This window comes from Dasypus novemcinctus, chromosome 1 (assembly GCF_030445035.2).
Source record: "Dasypus novemcinctus isolate mDasNov1 chromosome 1, mDasNov1.1.hap2, whole genome shotgun sequence".
NCBI lineage: Eukaryota > Metazoa > Chordata > Mammalia > Cingulata > Dasypodidae > Dasypus > Dasypus novemcinctus.
Genome location: NC_080673.1, coordinates 79,589,260 through 79,610,977, shown reverse-complemented (window position 1 = coordinate 79,610,977; position 21,718 = coordinate 79,589,260). Strand labels below are relative to the sequence as shown.

General features: G+C 36.4%; 1 protein-coding gene across 2 annotated transcripts in view; it reads right to left on the bottom strand.

Moving 5' to 3' along the window:
* SEC24D (SEC24 homolog D, COPII coat complex component) overlaps window positions 1–21,718 on the bottom strand; it is a 108,593-nt gene that overhangs the window by 26,876 nt on the left and 59,999 nt on the right. For both annotated transcript variants that reach the window (XM_004479041.4, XM_004479040.3), the window contains exons 11-13: window positions 19,214–19,338; window positions 6,960–7,151; window positions 6,291–6,384 (exon numbers count right to left, since the gene is read on the bottom strand). In XM_004479041.4, coding sequence (XP_004479098.2) covers window positions 6,291–6,384; window positions 6,960–7,151; window positions 19,214–19,338 — 411 coding nt within the window. The remainder of the gene's footprint in view (window positions 1–6,290; window positions 6,385–6,959; window positions 7,152–19,213; window positions 19,339–21,718) is intronic.

Sequence of the window (21,718 nt, the reverse complement as noted above, 5' to 3'; positions counted from 1 at the left end):
AGAGTATGGATTAGAGTGGACTTACTGATATTCTATTAATGAACTATTGTGGTTAGTAATCAAAGAAAATGTGGCACTGGTGTGGAGAAAGTGGCTATGGTGCCTGCTGAGGGTAGGGAGTGAGAGGAAGAGATGTGATGTGGAGGCATTTTCGGGACTTGGAGTTGTCCTGGGTGGTGCTGTAGGGACAGTTACCGGACATTGTATGTCCTCCCATGACCCACTGGGTGGACTGTGGGAGAGTGTGGGCTATGGTGTGGACCACTGGCCATGAGGTGCATCAGTACTCAGAGATGTATTCACCAAATGCAATGAATGTCTCATGATGATGGAGGAGGTTGTTGTCATGGGCAGAGGAGTGGGGTGAGAGGGGTGGGGAGTATATAGGGACCTCATATTTTTTTTAATGTAACATGAAAAAAATAAATAAAGACAAAATAAAAAAAGAGCACAACAGGTGCTTTTACACACCTCCATGTTTTTGCATATTTTGTTTCCTCATGCTGGGATCCATTCCCCTTTTCTCTGCTTGGAGCTGTTGCTTGCATTGGTTGGATTTAATGCCACACTGGTGGTGTGAGTTATTTGCAGCTAATAACAAGGTATTTAGGTTTGTGAATAACTTCCTGAAAAAATTAATTGAGCGAACTGAAGGCTAGCCTGTCCTAATATCGCTCATTGAGTGACTTTTTGGTAGGCTTTCTGGAGTGGGTAGAAGGGATAGTCATAGCCAACCCACTGGTAAGGGGGTGTAATCCAGGTCCTGTCCAGTCTTTGCTGTCACTGGCAATGAACAAGAATTTATGAGTTGTGACTTTATTGTTACACAAGCCTTGTACTGAAAATTACTAATATAGTATTAATAATAAGGCAAGGATGAAGTACACAGAGTGAACACAGATGTACACTACACAAGAGAAAGACACTACCAATATTTTGATCAGCACAGACACATTAATTCCAATGACCAAATTAGGGTAAAATCTACTGTAATACTGATATCATGTTAGACATGTTAAACTTTTAAAAAATTCTATGACTAAGGTTTGTTTTATTTCTATCATTTTTATTACTGTAAACATTTTTCCCCAAAAATTCAAGTAGTAAAAAAGGTATAAACCTAAAAACATTTTTTTTTTTAAAGATTTATTTATTTATTTAATTCCCCCCCCCCCCCCCCTGGTTGTCTGTTCTTGGTGTCTATTTGTCCACTTCTGTTGTCGTCAGCGGCACGGGAAGTGTGGGCGGTGCCATTCCTGGGCAGGCTGCTCTTTCTTTTCACGCTGGGCGGCTCTCCTCACGGGCGCACTCCTTGAGCGTGGGGCTCCCCCACGCGGGGGACACCCTTGCGTGGCACGGCACTCCTTGCGCGCATCGGCACTGCGCATGGCCAGCTCCACACGGGTCAAGGAGGCCCGGGGTTTGAACCGCGGACCTCCCATATGGTAGACGGACGCCCTAACCACTGGGCCAAAGTCCGTTTCCCAAAAACATTTTTTTTTAAAGTGTACATTCTTCCCAACTTTTCTTGTTCCCCTAAGGAATTCATTGTAAAAAATTCTTCCATCCATCTAGATATTTTTCTACTCATGGAGGCACTGTAATTTTATACAATAGTAGTTAAGATCACAGGTCCTAGCGTCTATCTGCCTGGGTTAGAATCCCAGTCATTTTATTATCTGAGCGGCAATGAGCAAATTATTTAAATCCTCTAAGCTTGTTACTAGTATTAATATATAAAATAGGAAAAACAATGTCTATGTAAAATAACTGTTGAGAAAGCTCAGTGACCCAGTACATGGCATAACTTATAATCCAACATACTTGATTGGACCTGTGGAGTAGAACTCTCACAGAAAAAAATCAGGGCCCTTTTTAAAAGAAAAGTTCAATATTAAAAAATTTGAGTAGCCATATTTATTCCTTTTTCCTTGTGAAATGGCTATTAATTTTAGATCTGGCTATTTCATTAATCACATTCTTCTAAAATCTTATATAAGGAGTAAATTAAAAAAAAGAAAAAGCCCCTAGGATAGACTGTGCTTTATTTCCCTATAAAACTTACGTTTTAATCTATATCTGACTGGCCCCACAGAAGTATGTCATAAAGAATTAGATGAATGACATATGTCATTCTTTTTATGGCAGAAAACAGGTTGAGAAAGCTTGGTCTAGAAAACACATTAAAATTTCACCTCTGATGTCCCTTCCTTTGAGAGACATGTCATTAACAACCTTGGCAGAGCTGACTGCCTCCACTTCTAATTCCCCACTCACCTTTGTAGACAAAACTACTTTAGAATCCATGTCACTGTATGACAACCTTATGTGTCCTACTGTCTGCTCCTGTAGATCAAGGGCTCCCTTAAAAGGAGAGACCTTGATTTTTCTACATTATGTTTCTATAAGCCCCATCATGCCTATTGTATTTCACTCTATAGTACTCCATAAATGTTTGTGAATGTTGTGGAATGTATTTTACTTTGAAATTAAATTTAAGTACATACTGAGGACCATTTAAAGAGAAATCTTCCTGACTAGTGATATATTTTAAGCATGGCACTAAAGGCCATTTCTCTCCAACTTTTGCCAAAATCTTATTCCAAATTGAATTTTCTCTAGTTTTATGGTGGAACTAATACCTAACTCAGAAAACTGTTTATTGGCTGAGAAAAAAGACTATTCACATAAAGTTGAGTTATGAGCATAAGATTTTTAGATACAGATTTTTAAAGACTAAGAGTCCAATATGCTGTGGACATGGAAGCATTTATAATAGAAAATAGTACATTAAAGCTTTCACTTGGTTTGCTCAAGGACTTCTGCAAATGTATGCATAAGAACTTTCCAAACAGTCCATGTTTATCTTTGTGACAAATTAGTATGTTTTTTGTTATAGTTTTTGTCCACTCTGTTTGCTTTAAAAAGTATATTACTATATATAGATTGTACTTGTTATCTATCTGATGGAAAGTAAAGCTGTAATTCAAAAGGGGGAGTTCAGTTCTAAAATGTCTTTGCTTGAATACACAATAAGTTTCACTTTGATGTTCTTTAGTTTCTACTCCCTGCCCTCAGATGGATGACAGATGCTCATCTCCAGCCTCCTATGCAAAATACCCTGAGCAATTTGGCTGACCAGCCACAGTATAATAGACTTTCCAAAGTTATTTTTAACCCCCCACACACACACCCCATTTTTAAATACAAGCAATAAGCATTCCATTATGCCTTATATTACAAAGTTACATCTTTTCTTCTACACTAAAAATTTAGGAGCTACGTTGCCTTATAAACCATAGGCCTTTAATAAATCTTTCCTGATTGAAAGATCGAGTGAATGAATGACATGACGTCCTTAATATTTAAATATTAAAATATTATCTTAGTCTAATAATGACATTAGGCAAAAATGTTAGTACTTTGTATATAAACTACACAAATTTAAACTCGACTGAATTTTAGCCATACTCGACCTGAAAAGATAATCAGGTAGTATGAGTGCCAGAAGCAGCTAAACAACCACAGATACACCAAACATTTAAATACACATATACAATTTTATCCTATTGGGAAAAAAATTTTTCTTCATCCAAAGCTGGCAAGTTTGCTTATGAGACAAAAAGCATAAACTACAGACAAGCTGCAGTTACACTGCAGCAATTTTTCTCTTATACAATGAATTATAATTTCACAGAATTTTCCTGAAAGATAAAGGAGATGTTTTTCCCTAATTTATTATTCATATTAATCTGTTACAAAAACATTTTGAGGAAACTTATGATTAAATGTATAAATATAATAGAACCACCTAAAGCAAATGTAAAAGAACCAGAAATCAGTATTTTTTAAAAAGCCAGGAAAAGGAAATAATTATATTAGAAAATATATGGCTCTAGTATTATTAGTACCTTTCTTGAAAGCTAAGGCTAAAAGAAACATTAAGTTAGAATACTTGTAAAAGTTGACTCAAGGGAATCAGCAATGAATGTTTCTACATTTATAAATGGAAAAATGCAATGACATCTTCAACTTAACTTTCTGCAAAAGAAAGAAACTTTTTTCATTCAATTATTTCTCATTTTAACCATTATGAGAAACTCAGGGCAAGAAGGTAAATCATAGGTAAGTTACAGCATTCCTAGGGCAAAAGTAACATATGAAACTGTATGGGTGGGTATATAATTTTTCCATGAGCTAACTTAATATAAGGATATTCTTAGAGATTTCAGAATGGATAATAATTCCTCATGCTAGCAGTTCCCAAATATGGACAATCATCAAGAAAAAAGGTGGAACTCTAAAAACTACAGATTCTTAGGCTTCAGCCAAGAGCTAATGAATCAGATTCTCTGGGAGTGGAGTCAGAAATCTGTTTTTGAAAAGCACCTGCTCCTTAATCTGGGATTCTATGATTAGCCATTTGGGGAACTACAGTGTTACTTCTCTGAAACAGCAAACCCTCTTTCAGCCTTTGTATGAAGACTGGCATTGGGGAAAATGATGTTCACTCTGGCAGCAGGCACATGATAGTAGCTGCCATCGACACTATCTAAAACTGTCATTTTACAAAGATAGTTCAATCTTCTTTGTAAGAATGGTAAGTCATTAACATTGAGATTTATGAAGTTGTTCTGGGTTTTACTTAGATAATAGTTTCATCCCATTTTTTAAATGTCACTGTAAAATTATACATTACTCTAACATTAAACATGCAAATATAAAAAATAACACGCAAAAGATGAAAATATACAGGCAGAACTGAATTGACTCTAGTAAACTGACTAAGAATTGAGAAGACTGATTGCTGCAGTCGTCATAGTGCATGTGCAACCTTGAAGAACATTATGGTTACTAAGAACACAACAGTTTTTCCGTAATGTATTAATATCACATTTCAGACACATGGAACGCATGTACACTCCATACTTCGCTCTCCATATTTTTCCTTTCAAAGCTGCCAAGCTGTCTGTAGACCACTTGGGGACTGCCAATGTAAAAAAACATTGCTATAAAATAGTATTGTTCTCATTTAGAAATGGAGTAAGGCACCGAGCTGGGATCCTGCACTCAGGTCCACTGGAAGCCGGGCCTGAACTCTCCTTTTCACTTTACTATACTCTTTTAATTGACGACATATTAGCTTATGAATATGCACTCACCATTCCTCTTTGGCATGAGTACATGAATACAATTTTTATTCTCAGTTCCAACTTCTTAGAGTAGAAAGAAGTGAAGGATTATGTATAATTTATCATGTATGGAAAGATTTACACGTGGAATTCTAAGTATCTTATTGGAAGAAAGAACAAAAAAAAATCTTTCAAATTGAACTAGACAATATATTTGTTTTTAGCAATATGGAATGAAACAGGAATTCCTAAGTCTTTCCTGTACCCCAACCAATTATTATGGTTGCCTTTCACAGGGTGAGCCCTAACATCTCCAAACTGCTTCATGATATAAAATCGACTTACAAAATATAGGTTAAATTAACATGTATTCTGAGACCTTTTGAAGGTCTTTGATCCAATACTGAGTAAATATTTAGCTAGAAGTGTTTCATAAATTCATTCTGTCCTATTGTTGATGTTTTTTATTGTTACCATTACTAGCCATTTTATTTTAAATGTTAATTTAACTTGAGTAAAATTTTAAAGTTAATTTTTAAGAACTAGCTGTCAGGACCAAAGTGGTTTGACTCCTGTGCTAAGGTAGTAATGATTAAGAGTAAATGCTTTTAAATTATTTTGCCTTTCTCAGATTTTCTTTTTTACTATGAAAATGACCGGCATCAATTGAACTCAGCTTCCCAACTGGTAACATGGCCAACCTCCTGTCTGCTTTTGGCATCCAGCCAGACCCTAAGTAACAGTACAACTCTCAGCTTAAGGCCCTGCCTTTGCACATTTGAAAATCCCAAGGAAGGGCAGGGTGATACAGGAATTTTTTTCTCATATCTAGTAGTTCAGATATTGCCAAACTAATTTTAAAACAGATCACATAAAGTTCATATAAAAACCAAAGGGAGGGACTAAACTGGAAATCCTGACAAAATCAGTTGTTCCGATGCTAACAGTGCTGAAATGTAAATGCTGGGAGCAGTTTGTGGTTTGGGCTATTTCCTCTGGTGATTTATAAGGAAGTCTGTAACAGCCTCTAGTAAACTACATGTTTTAATGCCAGCTGCATTTCCCTATTTCCAATCATAGATGAGCCTTCCTTATTATTATTTTTTCTGTCTGTTTCCAAATTTTATTTTCTAGCAATTAAAAGAGGTTTCTTCTCACCTTTAGTGCTTCCACACCAGCCTGGATGACAGGAGCAAAGACAGTCTCATTTTCATTAGAGTCTGCAAACATCTCTGGAATCTGGTCTAATAAACTATAGAAATAAAAAAATAATAGATTTTAAATATTTAGTATATTTGTAATAAACTTCAGTGAATAAATCACTGACATTTCAATTCTATACTCACATGCCATTTATTTTTATGCCCAATACCTATGGTGGATTTTTCACAGGTTATTCCGCAGGGGAGGAATGTCTGAAATCTTGACATAGCCCAGCATCAAAATTTATGATTTGCTGGAACATTTACAGAATCACACCTTTGTAGATAATTTTTTACTTGCTACACTACTGATATCTTTTGACGATAAGTTCTTAGAACATTGACTATATCTTTAGTAATTATAACCATCATCCACATGCAGGACATATCTCCTTCTGTTACCTTTCCAGTAAAGAAAAGAAAGTATTGATAGGGTTAATTATAAAAATCCCTCCTTTTAGATACCATTCTACATTTAAAAGACACAGGCATAACACGTGATAGTCTTATAATCCATGTCTTAAAATCCCCTTGCCATGGACAAATACATAACTGAATCAAAATACAATGCAATTAACAACAGATAAATGATTTATGTTTACATCATAAAATACTTGATATTTACTTGTGAATCACAGATTGGGATTCTTGATAGTTGACAAGGAAACCATCCAACAAAGGAACAAAGACTTCTCCAACATCAGTCACCACCATCATCTGAGGTTGGGCCAAATTACTCTTTACATTAAAGAAATGGAGAACTTTGTTATATGTGATAAAACCCACTCGAATGGCAGAAGTCTCTTCTTGCTCTTCCCTATGAGGAAAAAAAAAGTATTTGAGAGGTCCTTTTATAAGGTTAGCATGAGAGGCAGGTTGCAACCTGAAATTCAATGTGTCCTATAAAATTTATTGAAGACATGTTTAAAGTTTTGGTCTTAATTTCTATCACCAAACATAAATAGTATTGACTCACAGTGGGGTTGGGGAGGTATTAGTAGAAAATTTAATTGCTAAGGAAAAGCATTCTAAAATTTCTAGGTAAAAAATCTAATAAATTGTATAAAAACATTGACTCATATTTCTTTAATACAGTTATTCTCAATCCATAGCAAATTGGTGTATCGTATGTTGTTTTTTTCTTGAACAAGTCAGCCTAATTACATTCATTAGAAACAAAGCTCTCTCAGAAATACAAATGGAATATCTGAAGCTAGAGAAAAGCACACTCAGGTTACTAACAGGACAACTACTTTTATCAAGAAAGGACTTGCTCCATGTGTGTGATTCTTTTCTTACACATTCTAAAGAATCTTAATAGAAAATGGGTTAGATTTAGAAAACTATATAATATATACAATCATACTTTATAAATATATAAACTGAATCATTTAAAAACTGATGATTTATTTCTTATTAGGTAATGACTGGTGAGGGTCATGGCAAGGCAAAAAAAAAAAAAAAGCACCAAAACTATAACAAAAAGTAGATTTTGGGAGGGCAGGGGGATTCTAAACCAAGACAATAATCTTCCTGAAAGGACTATAAATATGTGGGTGTTCTCATTCCCATCTATACTAAGTATATTAAAAATTTAGTGGTCTAGACTCTAGTTACATGCTTGTCAAAGTGAATTATACTGTTTTTCCCCTCTCTCTCTCTCTACAAAAATAAAACACCTAGATACTACTGATGATTTTACTAATTTTAAATTATGGTTATAAGATAGCTTTCAATGGCTAAACGGAAGCCACAAAAGAAATATCTCATTTTACTTGACCCTTAGATGACAATAAATAAAACCTATTGTGCCTGGAGGATAACTTTATTGAAGAAGAACCTGGTTTGCCCAGTTTCTTAATTTTGCCCATAGAAGAATTAGTTGAATATAAGAGAAAGGAAAATGGAAATATCTAGTTGAAAGCACGTGAAGTTCAAATTGCTGATTCCTCTGCAGACTCCTGTTTCTTTGATGTTTCAGTGAAGTATAGCCTGGTAAAGTATTGACTTTAAACTGTTTTTCTTCTTCTCTACTCCCTTATTAATTGAAGGCATTGGTTCTACATTGTGGCCTTGGGTGGGCAGTTTAAATAGATTCTAATAATCCCTTCCAAAAGCATTTTGGGAGTGTTTATATTCTGTACTCTGGTACAGATGTTTTCAGAAGTGGGACTCCTAATCCTTTGAGAGCATACACACAGATACACACATAAAAAACCAAGCTATATGATTTCATGCAAGTAACCACTATACTATACCATTCATATTTTCCTCTTGCCCTTCCTATTTATTAGAATTGTAGTCTTCAAGACCAAGAACAAATTTTCCTTCCGTGAAACACTCTCTGCTGCATCAACTGAAAGTTATTTATTTTTCTAAATACCCATAAAAGATTCTCGTTTGACTCTTAGCATATAGGGCCTTTAGTTAACATTTCATGAGTACCTGACTGTGGTGTTTTGAATTTTGTGAATTCTAAAAAAGATTGTTCTTGAACTAATCCATTCCTGTGAGTGTGGGACCCTTTGATTGCATTCAATAAGGGTCCTTGATTAGATCACTTGATTAGACCTCTTTTGATTGGATGTCAGTAAGGCATAACTCAAGTTGGGCACCGCCTGCTTGCTGGGTCCTATATAAACTGAGAACACACAGAGAAAGACAATTTCCACAGAGAGAGGACTGCAGGAACAGAGAAGCCCTGAGAAGCTGAGAAAGGTCCTAGAGTCTGGAACCAGCAGAACACAGGCCGGAAAAGAGGCCCCTGAGGGGCTCACCCCATGGAACAGCTCAAGGCTGAAGAGTCAAGCCATATGCCTGATTGACCACAGCTGAACTCAGGGAAGAAGAGGAGCAGCTGAGGCTGACAGAGGAGGCACAGAAAGAGACAAGCCCTATACTGGATCACCACAAATGAGGTCCATGGAGCATGCAGGGGAAGGTAGGGACCTCGGAAGAGATCAGCTGTCATTTTGCCTCGCCATGTGGTAAACCACAAGATCTGCCCTCAAACGACATTGGTGAGAAAGCACCTCTGATGATGCTTGATTTGGACATTGTAAGGTTTTCCCTTAATAAATCCCTATTGTAAAAGCCCAACCATTTCTGGTGTTTTTCCATAGGCAGCCTTTGGCAAACTAACACTTGACTATAAGCAAATAAAGGGCAGGTCTCCCACCTTATTCTCTCTGCTTCCCATACCACTGTTGGGATGGAAAATTAGAAAACAAATTGTAAGCTGATTGTATGCATCTCTTCTCAACTCTGGTTTAATGACAAAATATTGGCAGATTAAAGTAAGCCAGGCTGGGAGTGTTTATACCACAGAAATCAGCAAAGGCTCCAAATCCAGGCTTTATTTATTTGAGAGTCGGTTTACAACACACCACTGGGTAAGCTCCCATTTCCTAGTAAACTTTTTATTAAATAATGTGAAAAAGGCCTAGAAAATCATGAAAGACTTTTATTCTCCTTTAATAGTTAATTTGGAGTCAACTGAGACAAAAGGCACAAAAGAAAAACTACAGAGAAGAATCTGGATTGCTATTTCCCATTGGATTTGGAAATTTTCAAGCAATGAGAAAAGAGTATCTTGGGATTTATAGGGTTCACTTAAATATAAATTAACATTTTCAAAAAGCATCTAATCAGAATAGTTCACCTTATTGTAAAATATCAGTACTTGTCTCCATGAGGACATACTTTTAAAAAGTTGCTTGAAAAACAAAAAACTATCTAAATTTTTTTTCTTCAACAATGTAACTGTCTCATTAAATTAAATCCAGAAAAATAGCTAGAGGACAGGCTGAAACAGCCTAGAAAAAGATCTAGAGTTTAGGACACCAGGCTAAGGTGGAGAGAGGACAAAGGAGAGAAATGTGACAAACAGTACTGTGAGTTGAAACCAGAAGCTGCTGCTGCCGGCACCATCCCCCACACGAAAGACACCTCAGAATTCTTAGGCCTCTGGGCCTGCGGCTACAGTGAAAGGGGACTCCAGGGGTCTACCACCCCAAGAAAGTGGGGAGAGAGGGACACAGCCTAACGCTTATGGTCTAATGTGTCCCACGAGCCCTTCCAGGCCAGGTGGGACCACACAGTGATTTGCCCTGGGAGCTGATGAAGCACTGGAGAATTCCAACCCTCACAATGTCCCTCTCTTCTAGCTGGGACCGTTTGTTGAGGACACCCCAGGAAAGGGGAGAGAGAGAGGGACACAGCTTAAGGCTGACTCGGCCTTTTATACACAGATTTGGTCTGCGGTGTCCCAGGAGCCCTTTCAGGCCAGGTGGGGTGTGCCATTGTTTGCCTTGGGAGCCAGCAAGGGGCTAAATATAGGACCTTCTCGATCTCCTTCCCTACTAACAGGAACCAATTGTTGAGGACTCAGAGGGAGTAGAAATATTTTCTAGCAAGGAAAAGGGAAGGGGCTGCCAGAGAAGTCTGGAGAACTGTCTCAAAGGAAGTTTGAATTACAAGGCTCCTAGCCTCTAGACAGGAAGCTCTATCACATTGATCCAGTCTGTGCTGCATCAAATACACTTTGACCAGGCATTGAACTGAGAGCTGCCAAAGTGTGCCATCTGCTGGTAGACTAAGGAAGTGCACGGAGAAAATTTTTAAAAAGTAGGAAAGGCTTTTTCCGGATCTATAGCCTCCCTCCCCCAGGCCCTAGGAAGCGAATCTACAATCCAATTACTGGGTCCAGTGCCCAGTTTTGAACAACCAGCAGGGAAAATCCTAACAACCCAGGTTGAGCCAAGAATCAAAGAGCAGTGGTAACACATAGCTTCCTGCCACTAAGTCCCAACAAAAGGGAAATTAAGCATCTGAGTAAATACATCCTAATCAGTTGCTAGACATCAGCAAAAAATTATGAGCCATACTAAGAAAATAGAATGGCCCAAGAAAAGGAATATAGCAAAGCCCCAGGAGAGAATTAAGCATCAAAAAGATACAAATTTCCAAAATCAAATTAATGAGTTGAAAGACAATATGGTTAAAGAGATAAATGACATCAAGAAGACAATGACTGAGCACAGAGAAGAATTTGAAAACCTAAACAGAAAAGTAACAGAGTTAATGGGAATGAAAGACACAATAGGTGAAATTAAAAAAAAAAAAAAAAACCACATCAGAGGCATACAAGAGCAGACTCAAAATGATAGAAAAAAGAATAAGTGATACTGAAGAAAGAACTAACATTGAAGAGAGAAAAGAATAGAAAAAGTTGAGCAGGGGCTCAGAGAATTGAATGAAAACATGCAACACAAAACATACATGTCATGAGAGTACCAGAAAGAGAAGAGAAGGGAAAAGGGGCAGAAAGAGTATCTGAAGAAATAATAGCTGAAAATTTCCCAATGCTCATGAAAGAAATGAACCTATGTGTCCAAGAAGTGAACTACACCCCAATCAGAGTCAATCTGAATAGACCTACTCCAAGACACATACTACTCATAACGTCAAATGTCAAAGATAAAGAGAAAATTCTCAGTGCAGCAAGGGAAAAGTAAACCATCATGTACAGTAAGAATTAGTGCAGATTTCTCTTCAGAAACCATGGAGATGAGAAGACAGTAGTATGATTCAATTAGGATACTGAAAGAGAAAAACTGCCAGCCAAGAGTTTTTATCCAACAAAATTGTCCTTCAAATATGAAGGTGAGTATAAAATATTCACAAACTGAAACTAGGAGAGTTTGCAAAAAAGAATCCACCTTTGCAGGAAATATTAAAGGAAGCCTTAGAACCTGAAAGAAAAAGACAGGAAAGAGAGGATTGGAGGAGAGTATAGAAAAAAGAATAGCAGAAAGGATAACCAAAAGAGTAAAAAGACAGACAAAAATATGATATATGAAAACCAAAGAATAAAGTGGTGGAAGTAAGTAGTGCGTTTACTGTAATATTGCAGAGTATGAATGGATTTAACGCCCCAATCAAAAGATACAGGCTGATAGAATGGTTTAAAAAAACATGAGCTTACAAAAAACTCATCTAAGACCGAGGGATATAAAATGGCTGAAAATCAAAGGTTGAAAATAGATACTCCAAGCAAATAGTAACCAAAAAAGAGCAGGGGTAACTAACTATACTAATATTGGACAAAACAGACTTTAAAAGCAAAAATGTGATAAGAGATACAGAAGGCCATTAAATATTAATAAAAGGGACATTACCAGGAAGATACAACAGTCATAAATATCTATGCATCTAACTAGGGTAACCCAAAATACATGAGACAAACTCTGGGAAAACTTAAGAGAGACACAGACATCTCTACAATAATTGTTGGAGACTTCAACACCCCACTCACATCATTAGATAGAACAACAAGACAGATGAGCATCAAGGAAATAGAGACCTTGAACCACATGATAAACGAGTTAGACCTAATAGACACATACAGAAACACTGCATCTAAATTCGGCATGTTATACATTCTTCTCAAGTGCCCATGGATCTTTCTCCAGGATAGGCCACATGTTAGGGCACAATGCAACTCTCAATACATATAAAAGGACTGAAATTATACAAAGCGCCTTCTCAGATCATAATGGAATGAAACTGGAAATCATTAATAGGAAAAAAGTAAATTCGCAAATGTGTGGAGGCTGAAGAACACACTCCTAAATAATCAGTAGGACAAAGAAGAAATTGCAAGTGAAATCAGTAAACATATTGAGGCAAATGAAAACAAGAACACAACTTATCAAACCTTATGGGATACAACAAAGGCAGTCTTGAGAGAGAAATTTTTAGACCTAAACACCCACATTAAAAAAGAAGAAAGAGCTAAATTCAAAGATTTAACTGAACAACTAGAGAAATGAGAAAAAGAACAGCAAACTAACCCTAAAGCAAGCAGAGGAAAGAAACAATAAAGATTAGTGCAGGAATAAATAAAATTGAGAACAAAAAAACAACAGAGTAAATCAACAAAACCAAAAGCTGGTTCTTTGAGACGATCAAGAAAATCGACAAACCCCTAGCCAGACTAACAAAGGAAAAAAGAGAGAGGATGCAAATAAATATAATCAGAAATAAAAGGGGGGAAAGTTACAGCTGATTCCATAGAAATAAAAAGGATCATAAGAGGATATTAAGAGAAACTATATGCCAACAAACTAGACTATCTAGATGAAATGGACAAATTCCTAGAAAGGCACAAACAACCTACACTGATGCTACAAGAAATACAAGAATTTAACAAACCAGTCACATTTAAAGATATTGAATCCAACATCAAAAATCTCCCAGCAAAGTGAAGTCCAGGACCAGATGGCTTCACATGTGAATTCTACCAAGCATTTTGAAAAGAATTGACACCAACCCTATTTAAACTCTGAAAAAACCGAAGAGGAGGGAAAATTGTCCAACACATTTTATGAAACCAGCATTATCCTATTGCCAAAGCCAGATAAAAACACTACAAGAAAAGAAAATTACAGACCAATCTAATGAATATAGATGCAAAAATTCTCAACAAAATACTTGCAAATAGAATCCAACAGCATATCAAAAGACTTATACATCATGACCAAGTGGGATCTATTCCTGGTATGCAAGTCTGGTTCAGCATAAGAAAATCAATCAATGTAATAGCCCACATTAAGAAACTGAAGGAATGAAAACACATGATAATCTCAATTGACGCAGAAAAAGCATTCAACAAAATCCAGCATCCTTTCTTGATAAAAACACTTTGAAAAAAGATAGAAATAGAAGGGAAATTCCTCAACATAATAAAAGGCATATATGAAAAACCCACAGCCAACATCACACTCAATGAGGAAGGGGTGAAAGCTTTCCGTCCCTCTAAGATTGGGAACAAAACAAGGATGCACACTGTCACCACTGTTATTCAGTATTGTACTAGAAGTTCTACCTAGGGCAATTAGACAAGAAAAAAAAAAAATTAAAGGTATCCAAATAGGAAAAGAGGAAGTAAAACTCTCACTGTTTGTGGAAGACATGATCCTGTACTTAGAAAATTCTGAAGTACCCTCAGCAAGGCTACTAGAGCTAATAAATGCGTTCAGCAAAGTGGCAGGACACAAGATCAACACACAAAAAGAAGTACTGTTTTTGTACACTAGTACTGAACAATCTGAGGAGGAAATCAAGGGAAAATTCCATTTTCAATACCAACAAAAAGACTCAAATACCTAGGAATTAATTTAACCAAAGAAGTATAGAACCTATATGCAGAAAACTGCAAAACAATGCTCAAAGAAATTTTAGAATACCTAAAGAAATGGAAAGACATTCTGTGTTCATGGACTGAAAGAATAATATTGTAAAGATGTCCATCTTAACCAAACTGATTTATAGATTCAATGCAGTACCAATCAAAATCCCAATAGCTTACTTTACAAAATTAGAAAAGGTAATTACCAAATTCATTTGGAAGGGAAAGTGCACCTAAATAGCCAAAAGCATTCTGAAAAAGAAGAGCAACATGAAAGGAATTTCACTGCCTGACCCTGAAACATATTAAAAAGCTACAGTGGACAAAACTGCATTTACTAGTATAAAGATAGACACATCAATCAGTGGCATTGAAAAGAATTTCACTACCTGACCTTGAAACATATTACAAAGCTACAGTGGACAAAACTGCATTTACTGGCATAAAGATAGACACATCAGGCAGTGGACTTGGCCCAGTGGTTAGGGCATCCGTCTACTACATGGGAGGTTCACAGTTCAAACCCCGGGCCTCCTTGACCTGTGTGGAGCTGGCCCATGAGCAGTGCTGATGCGCGCTAGGAGTGCCATGCCACGCAGGGTGTCCCCCGTGTAGGGGAGCCCCACACACAAGGAGTGTGCCCGTAAGGAGAGCCACCCAGCACGAAAGAAAGTGCAGCCTGCCCAGGAATGGTGCCGCACACATGGAGAGCTGACACAGCAAGATGACACAACAAAAAGAAACACAGATTCCCGTGCCACTGACAACAGAAGCAGACAAAAAAGAAGACACAGTAAATAGACACAGAGAACAGACAACCAGGGTGGGGAGGGGGAAGAGGAGAGAAAAAAATAAATAAATCTTAAAAAAAAAAAAAGATAGACATATCAATCAGTGGAATAGAATTCAGAATTCAGAAATAAACTCTCACCTATACAGTCAACTGGTTTTTGACAAACCTACCAAGTTAACATTAATGGAATAAAACAGTCTCTTCAACAAATGGTGCTGAGACAATTGGACATCTATAACCAAAAGAATGAAAGAGGACCCCTATCTCACTCCTTATACAAAAATCAACTCAAAATGGATCAAAGACCTAAATATAACAGCCAGGACCATAAAAAACTACTAGAAGAATGCAGGGAAGCATCTTCAAGATCTTGTAGTAGGTGGTTGTTTCTTGGACCTTACATCCAAAGCATGTACAACAAAAGAAAAAATAGAAAAATGGGGCCTCCTCAATATTACACACTTTTGTACTTCACAGGACTTTGTCAAAAGGGTGAAAAGGCAGCCAACTCAATGGGAGAAAATATTTGGAAATCACATGTCTGATAAGGGTTTAATATCCAAGATACATAAAGAGATACTACAACTCAACAATAAAAAGATAAACGACTCAATTAAAAAATGGGCAAAGACTTGAAAAGACATTTGTCCAAAGAAGAAATACAAATGGCAAAAAAACACATGAAGAAATGCTCAACATCACTAATGATTAGGGAAATGCAAATCAAAACTACAATGAAATATCATTTCACAACTATCAGAATGGCCATTATTAAAAAAACAGAGAACTTCAAGTGTTGAAGAGGATGGGGGGAGATAGGAACACTTATACACTATTGGTAGGAATGCAGAATGGTACAACCACTGTGGAGGACTGTTTGGCAGTTCCTAAAGAATTTGAATCCAGACTTGCCACATGACCCTGCAATACTAATACTGGATATATATCCATAAGAACTTAGAGCAGTGACACAAACAGACATCTGCACACCAATGTTCATAGGGGCGTTATTTATGATTGCCAAAAGCTGGAAACAACCCAGATGTCCTTCAACAGATGAACGGATAAACAAACTGTGGTGTATTCCCATGAAGGAAAACTATGGAGCTCTAAGAAGAAATGAAGTTGTGAAGCATGTGACTACATGGATGAACCTGGAGGACATTATGTTGAGTGAAGCAAGCCAGACACAAAAGGATAAATACTGTATGATTACATTACTATGAATCAAATATACTGTTTAACATATTGTATGATTTTTTTTAAAAATTATGTTTTCAGTACATTTGAGAAACGTATGCTTTTATTCAACTGTGTTTTCTTTTTAGTTTTTAATTGTTTATATTTTCAATTATTAAATGTACAAAATTATTAAAATTTTTAAAATCTTGCAAAAAAAAAACCCAAAAAATTAAATTAAAATAAATATTAAATAAATTAAATCCAGCAGAAGAAAACTAATTCTCAGTGTCTTCTTCAAATTAATTTGATACAAATTTTGTGAAGTGACTTAAGGTTTATTATAAAGGAGAAATGTTTTTGTTCTTAGGCTTTTCAATTCCCCCCTCCCCTCAACAACACTTGCCCTATTATTTTACTGGAATGAAGAGTTGGAGTATACCATATTTTATGGGTTGAATTGTTCCTGCCCCTCAAATTCCTAATCCCTAGTTCTCTGACTGTGCCCATAATTCGAAATAGGGTTTCTGAAGATCTTCTTAGTTAAGATGAGGCTGAACTGTATTAGAAGGGGTCCTAATCCAGTTTAACTGGTGTCTGTATATGAAAAGGAACTTGGGAGACAGAGAGAGAAGGCTATGTGATGACTGAGACAGAGACCGAAGTCCCAAAAGTGCCAGTAACCACCAGAAGCCAGGAAAAAAGCATGGAAGAGACTCTTTCCTAGAGACATCAAGGGTTGCATGACCCTGCTGACACCTTGATTTTGGACTTGTAGCCTCCAGAATGGTGAGACAATAAACTTCTGCTGTTTTGAGCCTCCCAGCGTGTGGTACTTTGTTAAAGTAAGGAACCTAGACAACATCCAACAGAGTGACACTGAAGATATTAACAACTAGATAAACCAGAATATTCCAAAATCAAGCCCTTTGAACTTATTAGCTATAGTGGCATCAAAAACAAACACACCAAAAAAACACAAAAACTATAGTGTGAAATGAACAATAGATAAGGCACTTCATATCTCTTCTTCCGTGTCCCAGAGAAGTCAGATAGAAAAGTCTGGCAACCAGGCGAGATCAAAGAAATGAATCCAAAGTCAAACACTAAAGAGTGGGGCCCAAGCTTTTCAAAAGATTAGCTAAGAGATGAATAGGCCATCTTAATCCACAAGATTTAAGATTGTGCTTTAAAAATACTTTTTGATATATTACCTGCTTTAGCTCAAAGAAGAAAATCCAATTGATGGTAATCTTACTATAAAAAATAGTTACACACATAAAAACCCCAACATAAAATTTGGGGGAGAAAAGCCACCCAATTTAAATAGATAGATAGATAGTGTCAACACATTGTATGCTTCACATCATCTCTGTGTTGAAAAGGAACACAGGGTTGGTGAAGTAACTGTCTATGAAAACAGGTTAGCTTAATTTTAACCAATTTGAGAGAGAGGAAAAGAGAGAAAAAAATTTTCTAGAAGTTAGAGTATTTTTCTTTCATCCTAATGCAGCTCAAAATTCAGAATTAGAATTAAAATAAGTCTGTGAGAGAGTTCTACTGTATACATATTTTAAAATACATAGCATTTAATAGAAAATCCATCCTTTTCCAATTTCCCTAAGAATGGTATGAAAGAATTACAATCACAAAACAATTCTACTGTCGTAAGATGCCTTTCTCATGCTGCCATCTTCAACTTGCTCTTGGCTCATTCTTCATTTTAGAATTCAATTTGAAATCACCTCAGTGTTTTTTAAACATCCCCACCGCTTTTCCAAACCATCCTCGAGAATATTATGATTTCAGTTTCAAGATACAAACAAAACTATTCCTGGGAGGTCTAGAGTTCATTCGTCTGAGCCTCACGTGTATCAAGGCAGTGGTCATAGGCTGAACAAATACAGAGGAGTGAGCAAAAAAAGATTCATGGCTGAAGATATTCCCTACCCCCAAAAGTATCCCCTTCCAGAAGAGAGATAGGGAGAGGGTAGAAGATGTTGAGATTGGTATACACAGTAGGCTTTAGACAGCATTTATTAGACTGTTTAATTTTCTTAAATGTGTCTTCCTCTCATAAAGGAAGGCATTCTCCCTGCACCTGAAGTTCTTTATTAGGTTCTAGATTCCCATCCTAAATAACCAGTTTGTATTCTAAGATATCTTAAAAATAGCCATGTTTGCCAAAATATCTTTCCACCTTTCCTTGTATGCACTGCCCTTTGCAATGGCAAGGAAAGTGACATATCTTGTGCTGCTAAGTTACAGGACATTGAACAGTGAAGCTGCAAAGGAATTAGTGTATCATATGGACAGAAGGAAAGTTATCTAAAAGCTGCCATTTCTGCCATAAGAAAACATTTCAGTTTTCTGGCACCCTGGCCCATCCCTCCCCAACTCTTCACCATACCTGTCAACTACAGTTTCTGCTATAGAAGAGGCACTTTAGAAAAGTGAGTAACAGATGCCCAAGCATTAGTGTATTTTGAATGCTTTTGTCACAGAATTATTTTAACAGTTTGCTTCTTTTGCTTTGTATAAAACAATCACTCTTACTTTTTAGGACTCAAAAGAATGGGACTGTTTTATTTATAAATAATTACTCAATGTCCTCAGAAGCAAAATATATCAATGGGTCATTCAGCATTTGATTTCTGGCCAAGAAATTAATTCAGTAATATTATATAAGTTATAAAAAGAATGGCAGTTCCCTTACTTTGGAAGCTTTTCCAGCAGAGTCTTCAGTTCTTCACAGATCAGCTTCACAAGACCATTCTTTATGTTACTATATGAAACATCAATCATGAAGATAAAGGCTGGTGGGTTAGGTGGCTTATTCTTCTACAGGAGAACAAAAGAATTATATAAACAGAATTAGAAAGTATATGTATTTCATAATCAAATTAAAACACTCATTAAAAACTCTCGGAGGTCATCAGATGTTTCAATTAAAATTTAGACATTATTTCTATGGAACGAAATAATTCTCTAGAACACAGTCTCTGAAGCTATAAAAATGAAAAAGAAGCTATTTATTTTCCAGAGTATGACCTGGGTCCCAGTGTTGAATTGGACAATACTAAAACACCTACAGAGAAAGTTTGGGTTTGTAACACTCCAAAAATTTTATTACTACAACTGCCCAATGATGAGTTACAGTATTGTAGCCAATCTTTCTTATAACACTTTGCCTAGAGGAAGAAACATGCCCGGAGAATTGGAAAATTGTGCCAAATAAGAGTATGTAAAATAATTATAGTAAAACTTCATTAATTTGGGTGTCATTATTTTCAAACTCTTTTTAAATAAGCTCTTCCAATTGTAAATATGTGAAATTACATACTAAAATGCAATTGCATAATTTTCTAAAATTGTACCATATTGTTAAAGACTTACTAGTTTCTTGTGTACTTATGGTAATCATGGAGTGTTAGGCCTTTTCTGTATCTGTTTAAAACAAGCACTATAACATAAAGCAGCTGCTATGAAAACATTTTGTGCTGTTGGTCCCTTTACTGGCTGATAGTCAAACAGCTCTTAGGAAGTGATGCTTCAGTTTGGATCTTACAAAATATTTAGAAAAGAGAGCCATGGGCAAACAACTTTAATGACTCATGGTAGAGAATAAAGAATTAAGATATTTAATTTATAATTTCATGACAAATGACAAAAATGTTTTAAAATAAAACTATGTTATAATTTCTATAATTATAAAATTTGAAGATAATGTCTCTAAATTATCTTCTCGGTTCATTCTACACCCATTACAAGGCTAGATATAATAGTCTTCTAATAAAAGTCCTACATTTTAAGTTAAAAAACTATAGGACTTAAAGAAGTTATCAGCCTAAAAACTTCATCACTTTGCCATGTTTACTGAAATCAGACCAACAAAGAAATGAGACCCATTGATTTTTCTTTTAAAATGCCTCTTTTTTACCCAAATGCTTTACCTCATGCCTACCCTTACCTGGGAGCTTGTCATCTCGTGCCTAGATAACTCTAATGGCTTCATCATTGGCTTCCTCGAGTGATTACCCTATCCTGTCAAGCCAGCTTGCTTTGTCCAGTCATGTTTAACTACTTCCTATGAACTCAACGACCATCTGGCTTTACATGCCATCTTTTACTAAAGCTTTTCTCTTAAAGGTTGTGGACCTCTTAACTGCAAACTTCAGTGACTTGCAATAAAATCCAGCTCTCATTCTGGATCTCAACCATAGGCACAGATGGCCATGCTCAGTCTCTTGCCTTGCAGGGCAGGGCAGCATCATTTCCTTCCCCACATTTCTGACTGCTGCCTCAGGTTTTCATTTTCTCATCCTTCTCCAGAGGATAGTCTTCTCTCCTCTCCCCACACTTCCCATCATGAAACTCTCATTCATTTACTCAGTTTTAACCAGCACTTCTACATAGGAAACTCAAATTCTTTCTTATTGTGGCCTCTTTTCTGAGCTCCAGACCAGCGTTTCAATTAACTATACCTTCACATAAATTCCCTGCCAGCACCTTAGATCCAAAATTTTAGATGTTAAGAAAACATTTCTCCCACTATATTGGCCTTTTCTATAAGGAATTTACACAAAACATGAGCCTCTAAAATAATCTGGGCTTGAAATCTCACTCTGTGGGTTTATCCATCTCTCTTACCATCTACATCTAGTTAATTGTGAAGCCCTTTGTGGTGCTTCAAGTTCCAGTATCCATATTTAGACCTTCATTTTATCTTGCTTGTACTACTACATTCATGTTTAATACCCTCCCCCTACCTCCAGTCTCTCTCCTTTCATTAAACAGACTGCTGTCAGAAATAACTGCCTGAGGTGCATGAGGACAGGAAGTTTGCTGAATCCCCAGAGTCTAGTACAGAGTATCGCACAGAAAAGATCAGTAACTGTTGTTAATGTTATTAAGGAGTGGATGAATGGATGGATAGATAAATCGATGAAAGCAACTTCTTTCTTAACCTTTAATTGTCCTCTTGGCCTACTGAATTAAACATAAGCTCTTCAGTCACCTGGCATTCAAGACCCTGCATAATACTATTTAACAAACACACTTAAAACACTTAACAGATCAAAGATAGGATGCTAGACTACGATTCAAAACATTTCCTAGCTTTACTTCACATTATTCTCCAATATGCATTCCTCCAACTAATTTTAGTGCTTGCCATTTTCAAAACATCCACTATCCAGAAGTCATTATCTAGTGGGCCTGG